Genomic DNA, 21913 nt, shown 5'->3' with positions numbered 1-21913 from the left:
ATGGAACATACACCCTAGGATTGTTTAATTCTAATCACAATTGATGTGAACATAGACATGTAAGCAGGTGCTTTTTTAAAAAAACCTCTCATTCATAAAATTAGTATAAAGAAAGAAAGAAGGTGACCATCTAGGCTGTTACACCTGGAAGCTCAAAAAAACCCAAGAAGGTCTTCATATGGTATTGTTTGGGGTTAAAGATTAAAATAATGAGGGGATTGAGAACTGTAAGTTTTGAAAAACTGCAAGTGAGATGGGAAAGAAACTGTCCCAGCTTTTTCTTCTTATTGCTCCTTCAATTAAAATTATTTTAGGCCAGGTGCAGTGGCTCACGCCTGCAATCCCAGCACCCTGGGAGGCCGAGGCGGGCAGTTCACCTGAAGTCAGGAGCTCGAGACCAGCCTGGCCAACATGGCGAAACCCCGTCTCCACTAAAAATACAAAAAATTACCTGGGAGTGGTGGCCGGCACCTGCAATCCCAGCCACTGGGGAGGATAAGGCAGGAGAATCGCCCAAACCCGGGAGGCAGAGGCCTCAGTGAGCCAAGATTGTGCCACTGCACTCCAGCCTGGGCAATAAGAGCAAAACTCCATCTAAAAAACTCCATCTAAAATATCTGTCCAGTTGAAATGGTAAAGCCATTGAAGGGACTCTACTATGGTCTGAAAGTTTGTGCTGCACCCTTTCCCTCCAAAATTTATATATTTTTTATTATACTTTAAGTTCTAGGGCACATGTGCACAACATGCAGGTTTGATACGTAGGTATACAGTGCCATGTTGGTTTGCTGCACCCATCAACACGTCATTTACATTAGGTATTTCTCCTAATGCTATTCCTCCCCCAGTCCCCCTCCCAACAGGCCCCAGTGTGTGATGTTCCCTGCCTTGTGTCCCAGTGTTTTCATTGTTCAATTCCCACCTATGAGTAAGAACATGCAGTGTTTGGTTTTCTGTCCTTGTGATAGTTTGCTGAGAATGATGGTTTCCAGCTTCATCCATGTCCCTGCAAAGGACATGAACTAATCCTTTTTTATGGCCGCATAGTATTCCATGGTATATATGTGCCACCTTTTCTTAATCCAGTCTATCATTGATGGACATTTGGGTTGGTTCCAAGTCTTTGCTGTTGTGAATAGTGCCGCAGTATACATGTGTCTTTATAGTAGCATGATTTATAATCCTTTGGGTATATACCCAGTAATGAGATCTCTGGGTCAAATGGTATTTCTAGTTCTAGATCTTTGAAGAATCGCCACAATGGTTGAGCTAATTTATACTCCTACCAACAGTGTAAAAGCATTCCTATTTTTCCACATCCTCTCCAGCATCTGTTGTTTCCTGACTTTTTAATGATCGCCATTCTAACTGGTGTGAGATGGGATCTCACTGTGGTTTTGATTTGCATTTCTCTGATGACCAGTGATGATGAGCATTTTTTCATGTGTCTGTTGGCTGCGTAAATGTCTTCTTTGGAGAAGTGTCTGTTCATATCCTTTGCCCACTTTTTGATGGGATTGGTTTTTTCTTGTAAATTTGTTTGAGTTCTTTGTAGATTATGGATATTAGCACTTCATCAGATGGGTAGATTGCAAAAATTTTCTGTCATTCTGTAGGTTGCCTAGGTTGCCTGTTCATTCTGATGGTAGTTTCTTTTGCCATGCAGAAGCTCTTTTATTTAATTAGGTCACATTTGTCAATTTTGGCTTTTGTTGCCATTGCTTTTGGTGTTTTAGTCATGAAGTCCTTGCCCATGCCTATATCCTAAATGGTATTGCCTAGGTTTTCTTCTAAGGTTTTTATGGTTTTAGGTCTAACATTTAAGTCTTTAATCCATCTTGAATTAATTTTTGTATAAGGTGTAAGGAAGGGATCCAGTTTCAGCTTTCTACATATGGCTAGCCAGTTTTCCCAGCACCATTTATTAAATAGGGAATCCTTTCCTCATTTCTTGTTTTTGTCAGGTTTGTCAAAGATCAGATGGTTGTAGGTGTGTGGTGTTATTTCTGAGGCCTCTGTTCTGTTGCATTGGTCTATATATCTGTTTTGGTACCAGTTCCATGCTGTTTTGGTTACTGTAGCCTTGTAGTATAGTTTGAAGTCAGGTAGCATGATGCCTCCAGCTTCATTCTTTTTGTTTAGGATTGTCTTGGCAATGTGGGCTCTTTTTTGGTTCCATATGAACTTTAAAGTAGTTTTTTCCAATTCTGTGAAGAAAGTCGTTGGTAGCTTGATGGGGATGGCATTGAATCTATAAATTACCTTGGGCAGTATGGCCATTTTCACGATATTGATTCTTCCTATCCATGAGCATGGAATGTTCTTCCATTTGTTTGTGTCCTCTTTTATTTCTGAGCAGTGGTTTGTAGTTCTCCTTGAAGAGGTCCTTCACATGCCTTATAAATTGTATTACCAGGTATTTTATTCTCTTTGTTGCAATTGTGAATGGGAGTCACTCATGATTTGGCTCTCTGTCTGTTATTGGTTTATAGGAATGCTTGTGATTTTTACACATTGATTTTTGTATCCTGAGACTTTGCTGAAGTTGCCTATCAGCTTAAGGTGATTTTGGGCTGAGATGATGGGGTTTCCTAAGTATACAATCATGTCATCTGCAAACAGGGACAATTTGACTTCCTCTTTTCCTAATTGAATACCCTTTATTTCTTTCTCTTGCCTGATTGCCCTGGCCAGAACTTCCAGCACTGTGTTGAACAGGAGTGGTGAGAGAGGGCATCCTTGTCTTGTGCTAGTTTTCAAAGGGAGTGCTTCCAGTTTTTGCCCATTCAGTATGATATTAACTATGGGTTTGTCATAAATAGCTCTTATTATTTTGAGATACATTCCATCAATAACTAATTTATTGAGAGTTTTTAGCATGAAGGGATGTTGAATTTTATCAAAGGCCTTTTCTGCATCAATTTCAGAGCCTGTTATTGTCTATTGATTCAACTTCTTCCTGGTATAGTCTTGGGAGGGTGTATGTGTCCAGGAATTTATCCATTTCTTCTAGATTTTTCTAGTTTATTTGTGTAGAGGTGTTTATAGTATTCTCTGATGGTAGTTTGTATTTCTGTGGGATCGGTGGTGATATCCCCTATATCATTTTTTATTGCATCTGCTTGATTCTTCACTCTTCTTTATTGGTCTTGCTAGCAGTCTATCAGTTTTGTTGATCCTTTAAAAAAAAACAGCTCCTGGATTCATTAATTTTTTGAAGGGTTTTTTGTGTCTCTGTCTCTTTCAGTTCTGCTCTGATCTCAGTTATTTTTTGTGTTCTGCTAGCTTTTGAATTTGTTTACTATTGCTTCTCTAGTTCTTTTCATTGTGATGTTAGGGTTTCAATTTTAGATCTTTCCTGCTTTCTCTTGTGGGCATTTAGTGCTATAAATTTCCGTCTACACACTGCTTTAAATGTGTCCCAGAGATTGTGGTATGTTGTGTCTTTGTTCTCATTGGTTTCAAAGAACATCTTTATTTCTGCCTTCATTTTGTTATGTACCCAGTAGTCATTCAGGAGCAGGTTGTTCAGTTTCCATGTAGTTGAGCGGTTTTGATTGAGTGACTGCATTGTGAAGTTCTCTTATTGTGTTTTTCGGCTCCATCAGGTCGGTTATGTTCCTCTCTAAATTGACTGTTCTGGCTATCAGCTCCTATACCTTTTTATCATGATTCTTAGCTTTTTTGCATTGGATTAGAACATGCCCCTTTAGCTCACCAAAGTTCATTATTACCTTCTGAAGCCTACTTCTGTCAATTCAGCCACTTCAGCCTTTGCCCAGTTCTGTGCCCTTGCAGGAGAGGTGATGTGGTCATTTGGAGGAGAAGAGGCACTCTGACTTTTTGAGTTTTCAGCATTTTTGCATTTATTCTTTCTCATCTCTGTGGGTTTATCTACCTTCAGTCTTTGAGATTGCTGACCTTTGAATGGAATTTTTGTGGGGTCTTTTTGGTTGATGTTGTTTTCTGTTTGTTTTTCTTTCAACAGTCAGGCCACTCTTCCATAGGGCTGCTACAGGGGGTCTGCTGCAGACTCTAGTTGCCTTGGTTTTTCTCATACCTGGAAATATCACCAGCGAAGGCTATGAAACAGCAAACATGGCAGCCTGCTCCTTCCTCTGGAAGCTCTGTCCCAGGGGGCACTGACCTGTTATTGGCCCAAATGCTCCTGTAGGAGGTGTCTGAAGACCCCTGTTGGGAGGTCTCACCCAGTCAGGAGGAATGGGATCTGGGACCTGGGACATGCTTAAGGAATCAGTCTGGCTGCTTTTTTGGTAGAGCAGGTGTGCTGCATTGCGGGGGACCCTTCCTCCTCTGCACCATTTGGACCCTCCAAAGCTGGCAGGCTGGAATGGCTGAGTTGACTGAACCACAGAGATGGCTCCCTCCGGGAGCTCCATCTTAGGGAGAGATCAGAGCTCTGTCTGTATAACCCTGGCTGGAGTGGCTGAAGCCCCTGTAGGGAGGTCCTGCCCAGGGAGGAGGAATGGATCAGGGTCTTGCTTAAAGAAGCAGTCTGGCCACAATCTAGCAAAGCAGCTGTGCTGCATTGGGGACCCTTCCTCATCTGGACCATTTGTACTCTCCAGAGCTGGCAGGCTGGAACAGCTGAGTCAATCAAACCACAGAGATGGTGGCTGCCCCTCCCCCTGGGAGCTCCGTCCCAGGGAGATATTAGAGCTCTGTCCGTATAACCCTGGCTAGAGTGGCTGAAGCCCCCCCACAGGGAGGCCCCACCCAGTGAGGAGGAATGGATCAGGGTTCCACTTAGAGAAGCAGTCAGATGTAAATTTAATAGTGATGAAAGTTTTAGAGTAATGTTCTTTTAGATAGGTCACTAAAAACATGTGTGACAAAAGAAAAATTGATTAAGTTTAGAGTTCATCAAATATTAAAACTGTTGTATTTCAGAGGATACCATCAAGAAAGTGAAAAGACAGCCCATGGATTGGGAGGAAAGTATTTGCAACTTTTCTTGTTCTGTACAGAAATTTGTCTTTTTTCTAAGCTTTCCCTACTGTTTGATTAGATATAGATTAACTCAGTCCTTCTAATTAATGGCCACTTGTTAATGTGTTTCACTGCCTTCAGAAGATATTTAAAAATCTCTTCTGCTCTTTTTTGTCCTTATACTGTCACACTAGAGTAGTTTTATGAGAAAGAAGTCAAACTTGTGTGTTCATTATTCAATGTTTAATCACTCATGAATGTCTTCTCTTTTGGTAATTATAATCAGTATCATGATTATAATGGATAATCATTATCCTCTCTAATATTGCTTCTCTTTCATCATTTCTGTTTTTCCTTTTAGAATTTCTATTAAATGTATGTTGCAGCTTTCAATTCATGTCAATTTCTGTATTTCTTATTTTTCATGTTTACTATGTCTTTTTTGTTTGTTTTGTTTTTGTTGTTTTGAGATGAAATCTTGCTCTGTCACCCAGGCAGGAGTGCAGTGGCATGATCCTGGCTCACTGCAACCTCTGCCTCTCAGGTTCAAGCAGTTCTCCTGCCTCAGCCACTGGAGTAGCTGGGATTACAGGCGTGCACCATCACACCCAGCTAATTTTTGTATTTTTAGTGGAGACAGGGTTTCACTATGTTGGCCAGGCTAGTCTCAAACTCCTGACCTCAAGTGATCCACCCGCCTCAGCCTCCCAAAGTGCTAGGATTATAGGCGTGAGCCACCGCACCCGGCCCATGTTTACTATGTCTTTATCTCTGTTACCTTCTTAGTGATTTCCCTAATTTTTATTAATATCTTTTAATTCAGTTATGTTTGGTCTAGCTTGCTGTGTTTTTTTTTTTTTCAATGTTTAATTTGATGACACCTCTCAGAATCTGCTGTTGTTTCACAGCCTGCTTTCCTGTTTTATTCTATCCCTCCTTTATATCTTTCAGCACATTTAATATACTTAAATTCCTTTTTAGACTGTGTTATATCCTTTCTACTTCCTTACTGTAAATGCTCCTGTTTCTTGGGTTTGTTGGTTGTCTGTCTTAGCATCAGATACATGTGCTTTGTAATTTTTTGTTTGTGAGTTCAAATTGTCTTATGTTAAACAGATTTGTTTGTTTTCTTTCCTTCTTGCCATGCTTTTTCTGCCCTGTAAGTTAGTTTTGAAATTTCCTCAGCCTCACTTTTTGAAATCCTCAGCTCTGAAGGTTTTATAGTAGGATCTTTTAGAAAAATTACCTTCAGTCCTTGAGCCCAGGATATGGTGGGTCTGATTGTTGGTTGCACAGATATTTCTAATTCTTCCCTTCATTGCAGACAAAGTTGTTTTTTTTTTTTTTTTCACTTGAAACTCTAAAACTCTAAACTTGTAAATAGCACTTTTTCAGCCCCTGTTCCTGTCTAGAAAACCTGGTCCCCTGGTTTCAAGTAGTGCATCTGACTGTTGTTCACTGCCTCCTCACATGAGGTGTTTTGGTTTTCATTTTCCCCAGTGCTGGATTTTTGACCCTGGTGCCTGTTTTCACTCTCAGCCCTTCACGTGCCCCCTCGCTTGAGCCACACTTCATTACTAGGAGTTCATCACTTGTTTTTAGAAAGGGCTGAATATCCCACTTGACTTGTCTCTTACTGTATTGATCCATATAAAGCTAACTTTTCCCCCATTTCTAGCTCATCATTTATAGATATAAGAACCATCTTACTTGTAATCATTGAAACATACTTTAAATTACAAAAAGTCCACTTCTAATTTAACAGTTTCCCCTTTCCCCATTCTCGAAATGTACAGTGGTGCAGTGGTGAATGGGGATGGGGAGTGTTTGTCCCTTTTTTTTTTTTTCTTTTTGATACAGGGTCTCACTCCTGTTGCCCAGGCTAGAGTGTAGTGGCACAGTCTCGCCTCACTGCAGCCTCCACCTCCCAAGCTCAGGTGATTCTCCCATCTCAGCCTCCTGAGTAGCTGGGACTACAGGTGTGCGCCACCATGCCCTGCTAATTTTTTTGTTTTCAGTAGAGATGGGGTTTTGTTATGTTTCCCAGGCTGGTCTCAAACTCCTGGACTCCAGCAATCCTCCCACCTCGGTCTTCCAAAGTGCCTGGATTACAGGCGTGAGCCACTGCACCTGGCCTGTTTGTTCTTTTAGTCTTTACTTTCTCCCCTTACTCTTATGGTGCTCACATTGAGGGATGAAGAATAAAGAAGAGGAAAGGGGGCAAAGACTTACTTGGTTGGTTCTTTGGTAATCCAGTGATGGCGTATGTGCAAATGCTTGCTCTTTCGTGCTTCTCATTAGTGTGTTTTCTCAGAGGCCATCACAGAACCAGTTACTTCCCCAACACAGGCAATATACTTCATATTTCACCTCTTCTGAAACCATTCTTCACTCCCCTCATTTCTGGCTCAGCTCCTGCCCACAAGTACCCTTTTACTGTTTAGATCATCTGACCTTGGTACATTTTGGAGTTTCATTGATTGGGCTTAAAGTTGGACTTAACACTTGGCCCAGGGGAAGTACATGCATTCTTTTATTCCTCTCAACTTTTTATTTTGGAAAACTGCAAACCTACAGAAAAGTTGAATGAATGGTGGGTGAATAACCATATGCCCTTCCACTAGATTGACCAACTTAATATGTTACCATATTTGCTCGCATCTATTTCATTTTCTTGGCTGGCTAATGAGAATCCTAATGCAGACATGACATTACTTCATTCCTGTGTACTTTTGCATGAATCTCCAAAAATCAAAGATATGTTTTTTTATGTTACACTCTGAAAATTTAACATTGGTATGATACTGTTACCTAATATACAGTACCTATTAAGATTTTCCCAAATGTTTCAATACCTTTTATAGCTGTTTTTCCTCCTGATCCAGTGTATAATAAAGATTTCAGTTCATTTTTCATGTTTCTTTATTCATGAACAGTTCCCCCAGCCTATTTTTTTTTACCTTTCACAACGTTTGACTTTTTTTTAAAGGAGTCTACACCAGTTCTTTTGTAGAATGCCTCTCAACTTAGATTTGTGTGATCGTTTTTTCATGATGAGATTGAGGTTAAACATTTTTACTAATGTTTTGTTAAGGTGATATCACCAGAGTTCTTTGTAAAAGTACTTTTTCCTGTGTAATCTGTGGAGTGTCATTTTAAGACCGAATGGATTTCTTATTCCCTAACAGTCTTTTACCCTGTAGTTTTAGCATTCATTGATAATTTTTGCCTGTATCCATTATTAACTTGATATTTATAATATGGTGATGTTCTGTCATTTCTTCTATAGAGAGAAGTTGGTTTTCTTCTGTAAAGAACAACTTTCCTTTTTTCTCCCACCTTGAAAAGAAATAATTTGTTGTCAGCATAGACTCATGGATTTTTTCAGCATGTTATTATCTATTTCTGTAATTTTGCATTTTGTTGTGCAGCTTGTTCCAAACTCGTCCTCTAGGGAGTCTATGCATTCTTGCCCTGCCAAACAGTGGAAACGCCGCTTGTCCAACTGCTGGCCTTTTTCCTCCCTTGGTAAAGTTGGCTCCAGTCAACTTACTGAGTTTGGACCTCTCGTTGCTAAGGGAGGCACTTAACTCATGGGAAATATATTTACATATGCTCCCAAATGTGCAGATTCATATGTTGAATCTTCCTAAGAACACTCCCTGTGCCACCCACACCTGACATACGCCTGGTAGTTTCTGCCGCTCAGTAATCCCCCACCACAGAGTAAGATGCCTTTCTCCACTTTCACAGGTTCTTTTAGAGCCTCCATTTACCTGATGTGATTTTACAATGCCCCATTCTCCTGGGGAAGGAAGGAGAAAAGTCACAGTTCTTTTTAGTCCTTTGAATTCCCTCATGGAATGCCTTTTGGGATTTTTTTGTCTTTTCTTTTATGGTCTGATGTGCTGCTCTAAGGCTCTCCTTTAGTCCTGTGCAGGTCTTTAGAATATGAGATGTATTGGTTTGCTAGGACTACTGTTACAAGGTACCACAAACTGAACTTTGTCTCAGGAAGATGTTAGAAGTCGAAGAGCAAGGTGTTGGCAGGGTTGCTTCCTTTGAGGACTCTGAGAAAGACTCTATTCTGTGCCTCTGTCCTAGCTTCTGGTGGTTTGCTGGCAGTCTTTGGTGTTTCTTGGTTTGTAGATGCATCACCCTGATATCTGCCTTCGTCTTCACATAGCATTCTCCCTATGTGTATCTGTGTCCAAGTTTCCCCATTTTAGAAGAATATCAGTCATAGCAGATTAGCTGCCCACCCTACTGTAGTATCACCTCATCCTAACTTAACTACAACTTAATATAGTAAGTAATATATGTATACTATATTAACTTATACTAATATATATACAGAGAGTTCCTTGTATGCTTTGGATAACTAGCCCCTTACCAGATACATGATTTGCAAAAATTTCCCCCCAATTTGTGGCATTTCATTTTCATAATGGTTCTTTGACACTGAAACATTTTTAGTTGTAATGAAGTTCATCTTCAGTTTTTCTTTTATGGATATTCTGGTATCATATCTAAGAATACTTTACCCACCCAAAGTCACAAAGATTTTTTTCTTCTATATTTGTTCTAAAGTTTTACAGTGTTTACTCTTAACACTTAGGTCGCTTATCCATTTTGATTCAATTTTTGTGTATAGTGTGAGATAGGGTCTAAATTAATATTTTTGCATGTGGATATCTGGTTGTCCTAGTACCATTTGTTAAAAAGTCTGTCTTTTCTCCTGATTTATTTTGTCAAAAAGCCTTATATTGTCAAAAGTTCCTTATATTCCATAATATAGCCTCTCAATTCTGCTGTTGATTTACATGCCTGTCTTTGTGCCAATATCAGCCTGTCTTGATTACTGTGGCTTTCTAGTAAGTTTTCAAATTCAATAGTGTACATTCATTTTTGAAATTGTTTTGGCTATTCTAGCTGCTTTGGCTTTCATAAATCTTAGGATTGGCTGGTCAATTCTACAAAAAAAAATCCTGCTGGGATTTTGATAGTGAATACATTGAATTTACACATCAGTTTGGGGAGAAGCCATCTTGAATATTAAGTGTTCCAATCTGTGAACATTAAAAGTCTATTTATTTAGATCTCCTTTATAAGTGATTTTCAGTGTACAAGTCCTACATATCCTTTATTAAATTTATTCCTAAGTTTCTATCCCTTTTGATGTTACTGTGAATGAAATTGTCTACATAACTTCAGTTTCCTCATGAGTTTACTCATTGTTCATGTATAGATATACAATTGATTTTTCTTATATTGATCTTGTATTCTGCAACTTTGTGGAACTTATTTATTTAGGTTATTTATTTAACCTTACTTATTAAGGTTATTTTTCTCCCTTAGGTTTTCAGGTGGGAGGGCAAACCAGTCCCTTTCACTCCATTTTGGCTGGGAGGAGAAGTCTACTCAAAGGGTTGTGAGAAATGAATAAAACCATTTGAGATAAAAACTTTTCCATGAATCTTTTTCCAACAAAGACCTTGTTAGTATAGTCTCTCAGTATACATGGAGGATAGATTTCAGGACCTCCCTGAGATACCAAAATCCACAGATACCCAAGTGCCTTATATGAAATGGTGTCGTGTTTGCGTGTAACCTACATGTGTCTTCCCATATACTTTAAATCATCTGTAGATTACATAGAAAACCTAATACAATATAAATGCTATGTAAATAGTTGTTAAACTATTTTTTTTATGTTTTTTAAATTTTAATTTTTGTTTTATTTTTGATTCATGGTTGCTTGAATTCACAGATGTGGTGGAACTTGCAGATACAGAGGGTGAGTAGTGTTTCAATTTTTTCATGTTAAATTTCTTGGTCTAAGTAAATTTTCTATTTCCATTGCAGCATTCCTCTGAATATTGATTTGCTGAATAGCCCAGACTTATTGGAAACAACGATTGGTGATGTAATTGGGGCATCTGACACTATGGAAACATCCCGAGCACCGAATGACGTTAATGTAGCCACCAGGCTTCCTGGATTAGGGGAACCTGAAGTTGAATATGAGAGTAAGTAAATGTTCCATTATACGTCAGTAATACCTTTTTATCTTCCTTTGAAATAAGATATTTAAATCAGCTTCTCCAATAATATTTTTTGTACTAGTTCAACTTTTAAATTTAAGTCAGAAGAGTTATGCCCTCTTGCCTTTTTGACTTAAGGGAACACTGAAATATTTAAGATAACATAATTGAGGTCATTAAACATGTGTGTCATTTATAAGACATTAAACATTTAAGAGTCTTCAAACTTGCTTTTTGCTTTTTTTCTAGAATGGAAACATTTTCTAGGGCATAGGATTGAATGAATGTTTGAACATCCCATTAGCTCTTAGAAAGTATTTTGTTATTAATGAGGATTATTATTGCTTAGGCCCACAAAAAGAAATAACACAGAAAGAATGATGCTTTAAAACACACACACACACACACATTTTTGAAGGTTAAAAGGAGACAGTAAATCTCTCATTGAAAATGTCTATGTATTTGTGAGTTTAGTTTGATATGAAAGCATAACTTGTTTATAAACAGCAGTTTCCGGTTGAATCTGACTGTAATGCGTGTTCATTTTAAAGCAGCTTGTATTTATTTGGCTCTTGACAATTTGATTTCTATTGGAGGCTAAAATTAGCCACCATCATTAAACAACTCAGAAAATTGCCCTAAGTATGCTGTTGTCTCTGAGACTGTAAAATACAACAATAGTATTTAGTAATTTAGAAATAAATGTTAGTGAAAAGTCACACAGTGCTTCTGATTAATAGAACATGTTGAAGTATTACTGATAAGTGGTGCTAAAAATTTGTTTATTTCCTAAGAAATCACTACAAACAAATGTTCTGGTACATCATGGTTTTTTTTTTGACATCTAACATGTTTAAATTGTGCTTGTTAGTCTCAGATCAGAGAAATAAGAATTTCACTTATTACATTGGTAATTTCAAAGTAATTTGATTTTTTAAGGTAGTAGTCTGTTATTAGATTAAGAAAATATCCCCCATTACTATTTCTTATGTACTTTCTCTGTAGTAATTTATTTCAAATAGTCCAGTTTTGACAGCCTTGCCCTGGACTCCACTTCTTGTTAGCAATGCTTGCTCTCGTTCTCACTTATATGTGGAAGCTACACAGGGACATAAAGATGGGAACAGTAGACACTGGGGATTCCTAAAGGAGGGATGGAGTGGGAAAGGGCTGAAAAACTTCCTATTGGGTGCTGTGTTCACTTTCTGGGAGATGAGATCAGTAGAAGCCGAAACCATGGCACCACGTAATATACCCTTATAACAAACCTGCGCATGTACTCCCTGAATCTAAAATTAAAATTAGGCTGGATGTGGTGGCACATGTCTGCAATCCCAGCTACTCAGGAGGCTGAGACATGAGAATCGCTTGAACCTGGGAGGCAGAGGTTGCAGTGAGCTGAGATTGTACCACTGAGCTCCACCTGGGCCACAGAGCAAGACTCTGTCTCAAAAAAAAAAAGAAAAAATTAAGTTAAATTAAAATTAAAAAAAGAAATTTTCTTTTTGTTTCTAGAAAGAATTGAGACCATAGCAAAGCCATCAGGATTTAGATTCAGCCAGAACCACGACTATCTTAATGCAGAGTATTTCCAGGGTTAAAAATAAAAATAGTCTCCTTTATAGAGATGGCAGTATTGATTTTATTTACATTCCATTTGATATCCATTACACTAATTCACAAAGTTTATTTTTTTCAGTGCTGTAATAGTGTTGTATTAGTATCCCTTATTGAGTACATACTTTTTGCAAAATATATTAGCTTAGGATTTACATAGACTAGGGATGCTTAAAAAAGATCAAATGAAATATAACTCTCCAAATATTTGGCAATCTGATATATCAAAGAATTAGTTTTATGGCATTTTATTGGTGAACCTTGGATGAGCAATTTGCAAGTATGGGGAAATAGATTGTAGATCAGTAAGGGGAAGTTTTTTAACTGTTTATGCTGTATAATAGAAATAGGTTCCTGGCCAAGCACAGTGGCTCACACCTGTAATCCCAGCACTTGGGGAGGCCAAGGCAGGTGGATCACCTGAGATCAGGAGTTCGAGACCAGCCTGGCCAACATGGCAAAACCTGGTCTCTACTAAAAGTACAAAAATTAGCCGGCCATGGTGGCAGGCGCCTGTAATCCCAGCTACTTAGGAGGCTGAGGCAGGAGAATCACTTGAACCCAAGAGGCAGAGGTTGCAGTGAGCTGAGATCACACCACTGCACTCCAGCCTGGGCAAGAGTGAGACTCCATCTCAAAAAAAAAAAAAAAAAAAGGTTCCTAAGAGTTAGTGAGCACCTCATTACAGAAGGTATTAAAGTGGAGCTTGAATGTTGTCGAGGTTGTGGCAGAGGAAATTCTTGCATAGTGTGGGAGTTTAATTCATATGACCTACTCCATTCAGACTTATAACATTTGCTCAAAATCAATCAGTGAGAATAATTAGAACATTTTTATGTTAAGAGTTTAAGGTCATCAGTCTTGATATCCAATTGTGTATTTTATTTTGGTTGTAATGTCAAAATCCTGATTCACATAGGTAAATAGTTACAAATGGTAACCAAAATAGCTTGTGCTGCATGGCAGGATGTTCCTTGGACAAAAAAATGTAGCAGAAAAAGGTTTAACAACAACAAAAAAAGTATTCAGGATGGAGTAACTTGAAGCATAAGAAAACCAGGAGATGGCAATTAAGTAAATGGATAGGGAAGATTTTGAGAAGACCAGTGTTGAATTACTGGTTCTCAGCTTTGGTTGTACTTAAAATCACCTGGAGAGTTTTAAAAACTACCAGTGCCAGAATCCTACCTCAAAAGATTTTGTTATAATTATTCTTGTGTGAGCCCTGGGAATGAGTGTTTCTTGAAAGCTCTCCAGCTGATTCTTAATGTGTAGCCAGGGCCTCCACTCAGTTAATTGATGGCCACTTTTAGAAGATCCCTTCGACCCAGAGGATATGATTTCAAAGTTTTCTCCTCTTTTCTTCTTTCTGATTATATAGAAATTATTAGGCATTCAACATTTTTTGTCAAGTGACAGTGTAAAATTTTATGCGCACATCAAATTAATCTCTGCCAAATATGATTATTTCAGGACAGTTAATTTTAAAAGTCTTCATTTAAAGATGAATTGTGTTTGTTTAATGTATTATCTTTTCAGTGGTTAGAGGACTTTGTAATGTATTTCGTCACGAGGAAGAACATTATGAAGACAAAATGCTTGTCTTGCGTCACACCTGATGGTACCAATATATAATATGTTGAATCAGTGAATGAATAAATATATATTCTTCATCAGTTTGTTCCACATAAATTTAGTTTTAGGCAGTAGTCAGGGCCAAGCAACAAAGATGGCAAAGTGTTGAGGTTAGACATGAGCCTGGGTTGTGATTATGAAAGAAAAGGATCATGTCACAAGTGTTCTGTGCCTTTTGAGTCTCTTGGCTAGGTAAACCTTCTTAACCACACATGCTATGGAGATTTCACATCTACTTGCTTTTTAGGAGTGCTGCAGATATAGGGTGGTGTTTCTACTTAGGATTAACTCTTAGTCAAATTAATGGACAGATAGCTGGTTATGGAAAGAAAATATATTTATTTTGTGTTTATTACTTTTAGTTGATGATAACTGATGTTGAGAAGACAAGACAAAACCATACCCTCACACAGCTAGCTGTGACAGCCTGGCAGACTGAGGGGTTATTTTGCCTTTTTTTTTTTTTCTTTTCAGCATTAAAAGACACCTCAGAGAAGCTCAAACAGCTTGAGATGGAGAACAGTCCTTTGCTGTCCCCTCGATCCAACATCGATGTTAACATAAACAGCCAGGTATTCAGATTTCCCCTGGGTATACACCTGTTACACATCTCCTCCAAAGCTCCCAGAAATATTTTCTTTCCAAAGACAGTACTTTCTTTTTTCTTTAGCTGGGAAATCTGTCTGTGCTGAGTTCTTATAAACTTGTTTTCTCATTTTAAAGGGTGAAATATGTAGATCTTTAGGAGGGAAGGGGGAAACTTGCACAGCAAAATGAATTGTAAGGTGATTTCATGATTTAAAAAAAAAAAAACAACACAGTCAAGATGAGCGTTAAACGTTTGATTCACCCAGTCTAGTTGGAAGACTTGCTGAAGCCTTTTGAAATTATAGAAGGATTTGTTTTAAAGAGAGCTGCTCTGTGGTATAAACAAGAAAGAAAGAGAATAGAATTTCAGATGCTTTAACTTCATCTATCATTCCTTTCTCTCCCCTGTCCCCTTTGAATTTTTTTTGTTGTGGGGTGGGGGATACATACCGGTTACACCAATCTAGCTTCAATTTATAGTTTGACTATGATTTTCTTATTTCTATGTTAAGTAACTTACATAAAGAGCTAAAATAAATTGAATGAGATGGAAATTTTAGAATTAATCATATCAGCTACCAGATGGCCCCACTAAATGGAAGAGTTGATTTTAGGTAATGATCTGGAAATGGCCTTTTTTCTCTACATGTAGACAACTAATAACATGACCAAGATGAATTTTGTTTTTGTTTTAAAGAGGAAAGGAGAACGGCTGACTCACAGTGTTCTTCCATTCTTGGATAACTAACTGGAATTTCTTTAGAGACCAGTATAGAGTAGAAAGTGATTTTCTTCTGTCTTGCACTGTTATTATTAAAACTGTCTTTCTGGATCCAAGCCTTTTTTTCCCCCTTTCTTTCTAATATATTTTTTCTTAGAAATAGCTTTCCATTTTCTTGACTTTTCAGTATTCTATCCCACTTGTCTGTTTGCTTTCATGGTGTCAGTTTTTAAATATAGCTCTGTAAAGTAGGGGAATGCAGGGCCAGAGACAGAAGGATAAATTGCAAACTTTAGATAAAAGCTTTAAATGATTAATAACTAATGGAAATTTAGTGGAGGACTGGAATGACCCTAAAGAATGAAGCCTGGTAAAACTTGGGGGTAGGGAGGAGTGGGGGGCGGCGATTGTTGGCTGTGCTCAGAGTTCATGGAAATCTATTGAACAGCTACTTGTTTCTTTTGTAAAATGTCCTGCATATCTCGCTATGATATAACTGATCCTCTGAGGCAGAGAGTCTGCTGCATTAGTTTTGAAGCCTTGAAAAGATGAGAAGGAGTGTAGGTTCAGGATAGGAGAGTTAAGGAGCACTTTAGGTGAAGGACAGAGTGCCATCAAAGAACATTTGGGGGATCATATAGCTAGGAAGAATAACAATATTTTGTGAGGGTTTACTCTATGCCAGACAAGAATAGAAGGAAGGAGGGGATGGAGCAAGATGGCCAAATATAACCCTCCAGTGATCATCCCCCTTGCAGGAACACCAAATTAAATAGCTCTCCATACAAGAAAGCACCTTCATAAGAACCAGAAATCAGGTGAACCATCATAGTACCTGGTTTTAACATTATACCAAGGAAAGAGGCACTGAAGAGGGTAGGAAAGACAGTCTTGAATGGCTGATGCCACCCCTCCCCTATGGAGGAGGGTGGCGCTGAGAGAGAATCTGTGCTTGGGGGAGCGAGAGCACAGTGACTATGGCACTTTGTATTGGAACTCAGTGTCTGTTGGTCTGTCTGTCAGAATGGAAAGCAACGCAGGGCACAATTTCGCTGGTGCCCACAGAGGCTGCATTTAGAGCAGCCCTAGCCAGAGAAGAATCATCCATCCCAGCAATTGGAACCTGAGTTCCAGCTAGCCCACTGCTGTGGGCTAAAGTGCTGTAAGGTCCTAAATAAATTTGAAAGATAGTCTAGGCCACAAAGACTACAATTCCTGGGCACATCCTGGTACTGTGCTGGGCTCAGAGCCAGTGGACCTGGGATACACATGACCTAGAGAGATACTAGCTGGAGGAGCCAAAGGAGTGCTTGCATCACCCTCTCCCAGTCCCAGGCAGTGGAGCTTACAGCTCTGGGAGAGACTTCTTCCACTTGAGGAAAGGTGAGGGAGGGAAGAGTAAAGAAGACTTTGTCTTGTAGCTTGGATACCAGTGTAGCCACAGTAAAATAAAGCACCAAGCAGAGTCCTAAAGCCTCCATTTCAGGCCCCACCTCCCAATGACATTTCTAGACATACCGTGGGCCAGAAGGGAACCTGCCGTCTTGAGGGAAAGTATCCAGTCCTGGCAGGATCTATCACCTGCTGACAAAAGAATCCTTGGGTCAGTGGTTTCCAGGCAGTACTTGCCATAGGCCTTGGGCAAGACCTGGTACCATGCTGGCTTCAGGTGTGACCCAGGGCATTTTCAGCTGTGGTGGCCATGGGAGAGACACCTTCTGCTTGAGGAAAGGAGAGGGAAGAATAAAAAGAACTTTGTCTTGCAACTTGGGTAACAGCTCAGTCACGGTAAAATAAAGTACTGAGTAGATTCCTACAGTTCCCAACTCCAGGCGCTAGCTCCTTAGACAGCATTTCTGAACCAGCCCTGAGCCAGAAGAGAACCTGCAGTCTTACAGAGAAAAGCACAAGTCTGGCTGGATTCACCACTTGCTGATGGAAGAACATTTGGGCCTTGAATAAACATCAGTGTTGGCCAAACAATAGTCACCACATACCTCGGGTGAGACCCAGTACTGCACTGGCTTCAGGTCTGACTCAGCACAGTGTCAGTGGGGAGCCACAGGGGTGCTTGTGTCATTCCTCCCCCAACTGCATGCCGCTCACCGAGAAGAGAGAGACTATGGGAGAAAGTGAGGGAAGAGAACAAGAGACTCTGCCAGGTAATCCAGGGAATTCTCCCGGATCTTACCCAAGACCACCAAGGCTGTATCTTAACAAGCCTGCAAGAGTCACAGCCTTACTGGGCATGAGGTTCCCCCTAATGCAGATATGGCTGGAGTGACCAAAAACTTATATCACAACATTCAGTTCCCTTTGAATAACTAGAACGCCTTCTCAAGACAGACGGGTACAAACAAGCCCAGACTGCAGAGATTACAATAAATACCCAACTCTTTAATGCCCAGACATAAACAAGGATCCAAGATCATCCAAGAAAACATGACCTCACCAAACAAACTAAATAAGGCACCAGTGACCAATCCCAGATTGACAGAGAGAGATATGTGACCTTTCAGGCAGATAATTCAAATAGCTGTTTTGAGGAAACTCAGTGAAATTCAAGGTAACACAGAAAAGGAATTCAGAATCCTATCAATCAGATAAATTTAACAAAGAGACTGAAATAATTTTTAAAAATCAGCAGGAATCCTAGAGCTGAAAAATTCAATTGATGTAATGAAGAATGCATCAGAGTCTCTCAGCCACAGAATTGATCAAGCAGAAGAAAGAATTAGTGAGCTTGAAGACAGACTGTTTGAAAATGTAGTCAGAGGAGACAAGAAAAAAATGAAGCACTCCTAGAAGATCTAGAGTATAGCTTCAAAAGGACAAATCGAAGAGTTATTGGCCTTAAAGAAGAGGTAAAGAGATGTGGTAGAAAGTTTATTCAAAGGGATAATAACAGAGAATGTCCCAAACCTAGAGAAAGATATCAATATTCAAGTACAAGAAGGATATAGAACGCCAAGCAGACTTAACCCAAATAGGACTACCTCAAGATATTGAATAATCAAACTCCCAAATGTCTGTGTTAAAGAATCCTAAAAACAGCAAGATAAAAGAAACAAATAACATACGAGGGAAATGTCAATGTTAAAGAATCCTAAAAGCAGCAAGAGAAAAGAAACAAACATATAAGGGTGCTTCAGTAAGTCTGGAAGCAGACTTTTCAGCAGACACCTTACAGGCCAGGAGAGAGTGGCATGACATATTTAAAGTGAAGTAAAAATTTTTATCCTAAAATAGTATATCCTTGTTTGAAGATACCCTTCAAACATGAAGGAGAAATACTTTCCCAGACAAACAAAAGCTGAGGGATTTCACCAGACCTGTCTTATAAGAAATGCTGAAGGGAGTTCTTCAATCTGAAAGGAAAAGATGTTAATGAGCAATAAGATAATCATCTGACAGTACACAACTCACTGGTAATGGTATCTACACTAACAAATATGGTATATTATAACACTGAAATTGTTGTGTATAAACTACTCATATCTTGAGTAGGAAGGCTAAAAGACTATCAAAAATATAACTACAACAACTTTTCTAGACATAATATAATAAGCCATAAATAGAAACAACAAGAAGTTAAAAAGCTGGGGGTGGGGGTGGCGGTTTGAAGTTAAAGTATAGAGTTTTTATTAGTTTTCTCTTTGCTTGTTAATTTTTTTTTTTTTTTTTTTTTTGCTATCAGTGTTGTCATCAGTTTAAAATAACACGTTACAAGATGGTATTTGCAAACCTCATGGTAACCGCAAATAAAAAAGCCTACAACAGATACACAAAGAAATAAAAAGCAAGAAATTTAAACATACCATCAGAGAAAAGCACCCTTCACAAAAAGGCAGGCAAGAAGGAAGAGAAGACCACAAAACAACCAGAAAACAGATCAAAATGGCAATAGTAAATCCTTACTTATCAATAATAATATTGAATGTAAATAAACTAAACTCTCCAATCAAAACACAGAGTGGCTAAATGGATTTAAAAAAAAAAAAAAGCCCCCAATGATCAGCTGCCTACAAGATGCACATTTTACCTATGAAGACCCCATAAAGACTGAAAATAAAGGGATGGAAAAAGATATTCCATGCAAATGGAAACCAAAAAAGAGCAGGTTATTTATATTAGATAAAATTGATTTTGAGACAAAAACTGTAAAAAGAGAGACAAAGAAGGTCATTATATATTGATAAATGGTCAATTGAGCAAGAGGATATAACATTACAAATAATATATGTACCTAAAACTGGAGCACCCAGATATGTAGAGCAAATATTATCAGAGCTACAGAGAGATACACCTCAGTATAATTGTAGCTGGAAAATTCACCCCACATTCAGCAGAGGATAGATAATCCAGAAAAATTAACTCAAAAAATTGGATTTAATCAGTGTAGACCAATGGACCTAATAGAACATTTTATCTAGTGGCAGCAGAACACACATTCTTGTCCTCAGCACACAGATTATTCTCAAGGAGACCATATGTTAGGTCACAAAACAAGTCTGAACATTCAAAAAAAACAAATCATTTCCAGTATCTTCTCTGACCACATGGAATAAAACTAGAAATCAATAACAAGAGAAACTTTGGAAACTATACAAACACATGGAAATCAAACAATATACTTCCAAATGACCAGTGGGTCAATGAAGAAGTAAGGAAATTTTTTAATTTCTTGAAACAAATGAAAATGGAAACAAAACACACTAAAATCTATGGATACAGCAAAAGCAGTACTGAGGAAAGTTTATAGCAATAAGCACCTACATCACAAAAGTAGAACAATTTCAGATAAACAGCCTAATAATGCATCTTAAGGAACTAGAAAAGCAAGAGCCAACTAAACCCAAAATTAGTAGAAGAAAAGAAATAATAATAAAGATCAGAGCAGAAATAAAGGAAATTGAAACAAAAAAAATACAAAAGATCAATGAAACAAAAAGTTGTTTTGCGAAAAGATAAACAAAATGGACAAACCTTTGGCCAGATTAAGAAAAAAAAGAGAGAAGACTCAAATAAATAAAATTGTAGATGAAAAAGGAGACTATAACTGATACTGCAAAAATCAAAGGCTCATTAGGGATTAGTATGAGCAACTATATGCCAATAAATTGGAAAACATTTAAGAAATGGATGAATTCCTAGACACATGCAGCCTACCAGGACTGAACCAAGAAGAAATCCAAAACCTGAGTAGACCAATAACAAGTAACAAGATCAAAGCTGTAATAAAAAGTCTCCCAGCAAAGAAAAGCCCAGGACGTGATGGCTTCACTGCTGAATTTTACCAAATATTTAAAGAAGAACTAATACCTATCCTACTCAAACTATTCCAAAAAATAGAGGAGGAAAGAATATTTCCAAATTCATTTTATGAGATCAGTATTACCCTGATAACAAAACCAGACAAAGATACCTCAAAAAAGGAAAACTGCAGACCAGTATCTCTGATGAATATTGATGCAAAAATCTTCAATAAAATACTAGCAAACTGAATTCAACAACATATTAAAAAGATAAGTCATCACGTCCAAGTGGGATTTATCCCAGGATGTAATAAGGATGGGTTAGCATATGTAAATCAATCAAGGTGATACCTTATATCAGCAGAATGAAGGACAAAAACCATATGATCATTTCAATTGTTGCTGAAAAAGCATTTGATAAAGTTCAATATCCTTTTGTGATTAAAAAAAAAAAACTCTAAAAAAACTGGGTATAGATGGAACATACCTCAGCACACTAAAAGCCATGTTATGACAGACCCACAGCTAGTATCATGCCTGAAGGCCTCCTTTAAGATCTGGAAAAAGGTAAGGATGCCCACTTTCACTGCTGTTATTCAGTGTAGTACTGGAAGACCTAGCTAGAGCAATCAGACAAGAGAATGAAATAAAGGGCATCTAAATTGGAAAGGAAGAATTCAAATTATCATCAGATGATACTATTTTATATTTGGAAAAACCTAAAGAAAAAGAAAAACTATTAGAACTGATAAATTCAGTAAAGTTGCAGGATACAGATCAACATACAAAAATCAGTAGCATTTCTACATGCCAGCAGCAAACAAACTGAAGAAAAAATCAGGAAAGTAATCCCATTTACAATAGCCACAAATAAAATGAAAACCTAAGAATAAAAATAATCAAAGAAGTGAAAGATTTCTGCAATGAAAACTACAAAATAATGGTACGAGATATCGAAGAGGACACAAAATTTGAAAGATATTCCATGTTCATGGATTAGAAGACTCAGTATTGATACAATGTCCATACTTCCCAAAGCAGTTTGCCAATTCAATTTAATCCCTATCAAAATACCAATGATATTCTTCACAGAAATAGAAAAA

At 38.1% G+C, this 21913-nt stretch overlaps 1 protein-coding gene across 7 annotated transcripts in view; it reads left to right on the top strand.

The window, feature by feature from the left end:
- Window positions 1-21913, top strand: part of EPB41L5 (erythrocyte membrane protein band 4.1 like 5) — a 171972-nt gene that overhangs the window by 106630 nt on the left and 43429 nt on the right. For all 7 annotated transcript variants that reach the window (XR_010122784.1, XM_054477342.2, XM_063647368.1 and 4 more), the window contains 2 exons: window positions 10816-10979; window positions 14721-14818. Coding sequence is in view for 6 of the 7 variants with exons in the window: in XM_054477342.2 (XP_054333317.1) it covers window positions 10816-10979; window positions 14721-14818 (262 nt within the window). In the remaining variant the exon portion in view is untranslated. The remainder of the gene's footprint in view (window positions 1-10815; window positions 10980-14720; window positions 14819-21913) is intronic.

Source organism: Pongo pygmaeus, chromosome 11, assembly GCF_028885625.2.
Source record: "Pongo pygmaeus isolate AG05252 chromosome 11, NHGRI_mPonPyg2-v2.0_pri, whole genome shotgun sequence".
NCBI classification, from domain to species: Eukaryota; Metazoa; Chordata; class Mammalia; order Primates; family Hominidae; genus Pongo; species Pongo pygmaeus.
The sequence above is the reverse complement of the archived record's forward strand: the minus strand, read 5'-3'. Positions and strand labels throughout refer to the sequence as shown.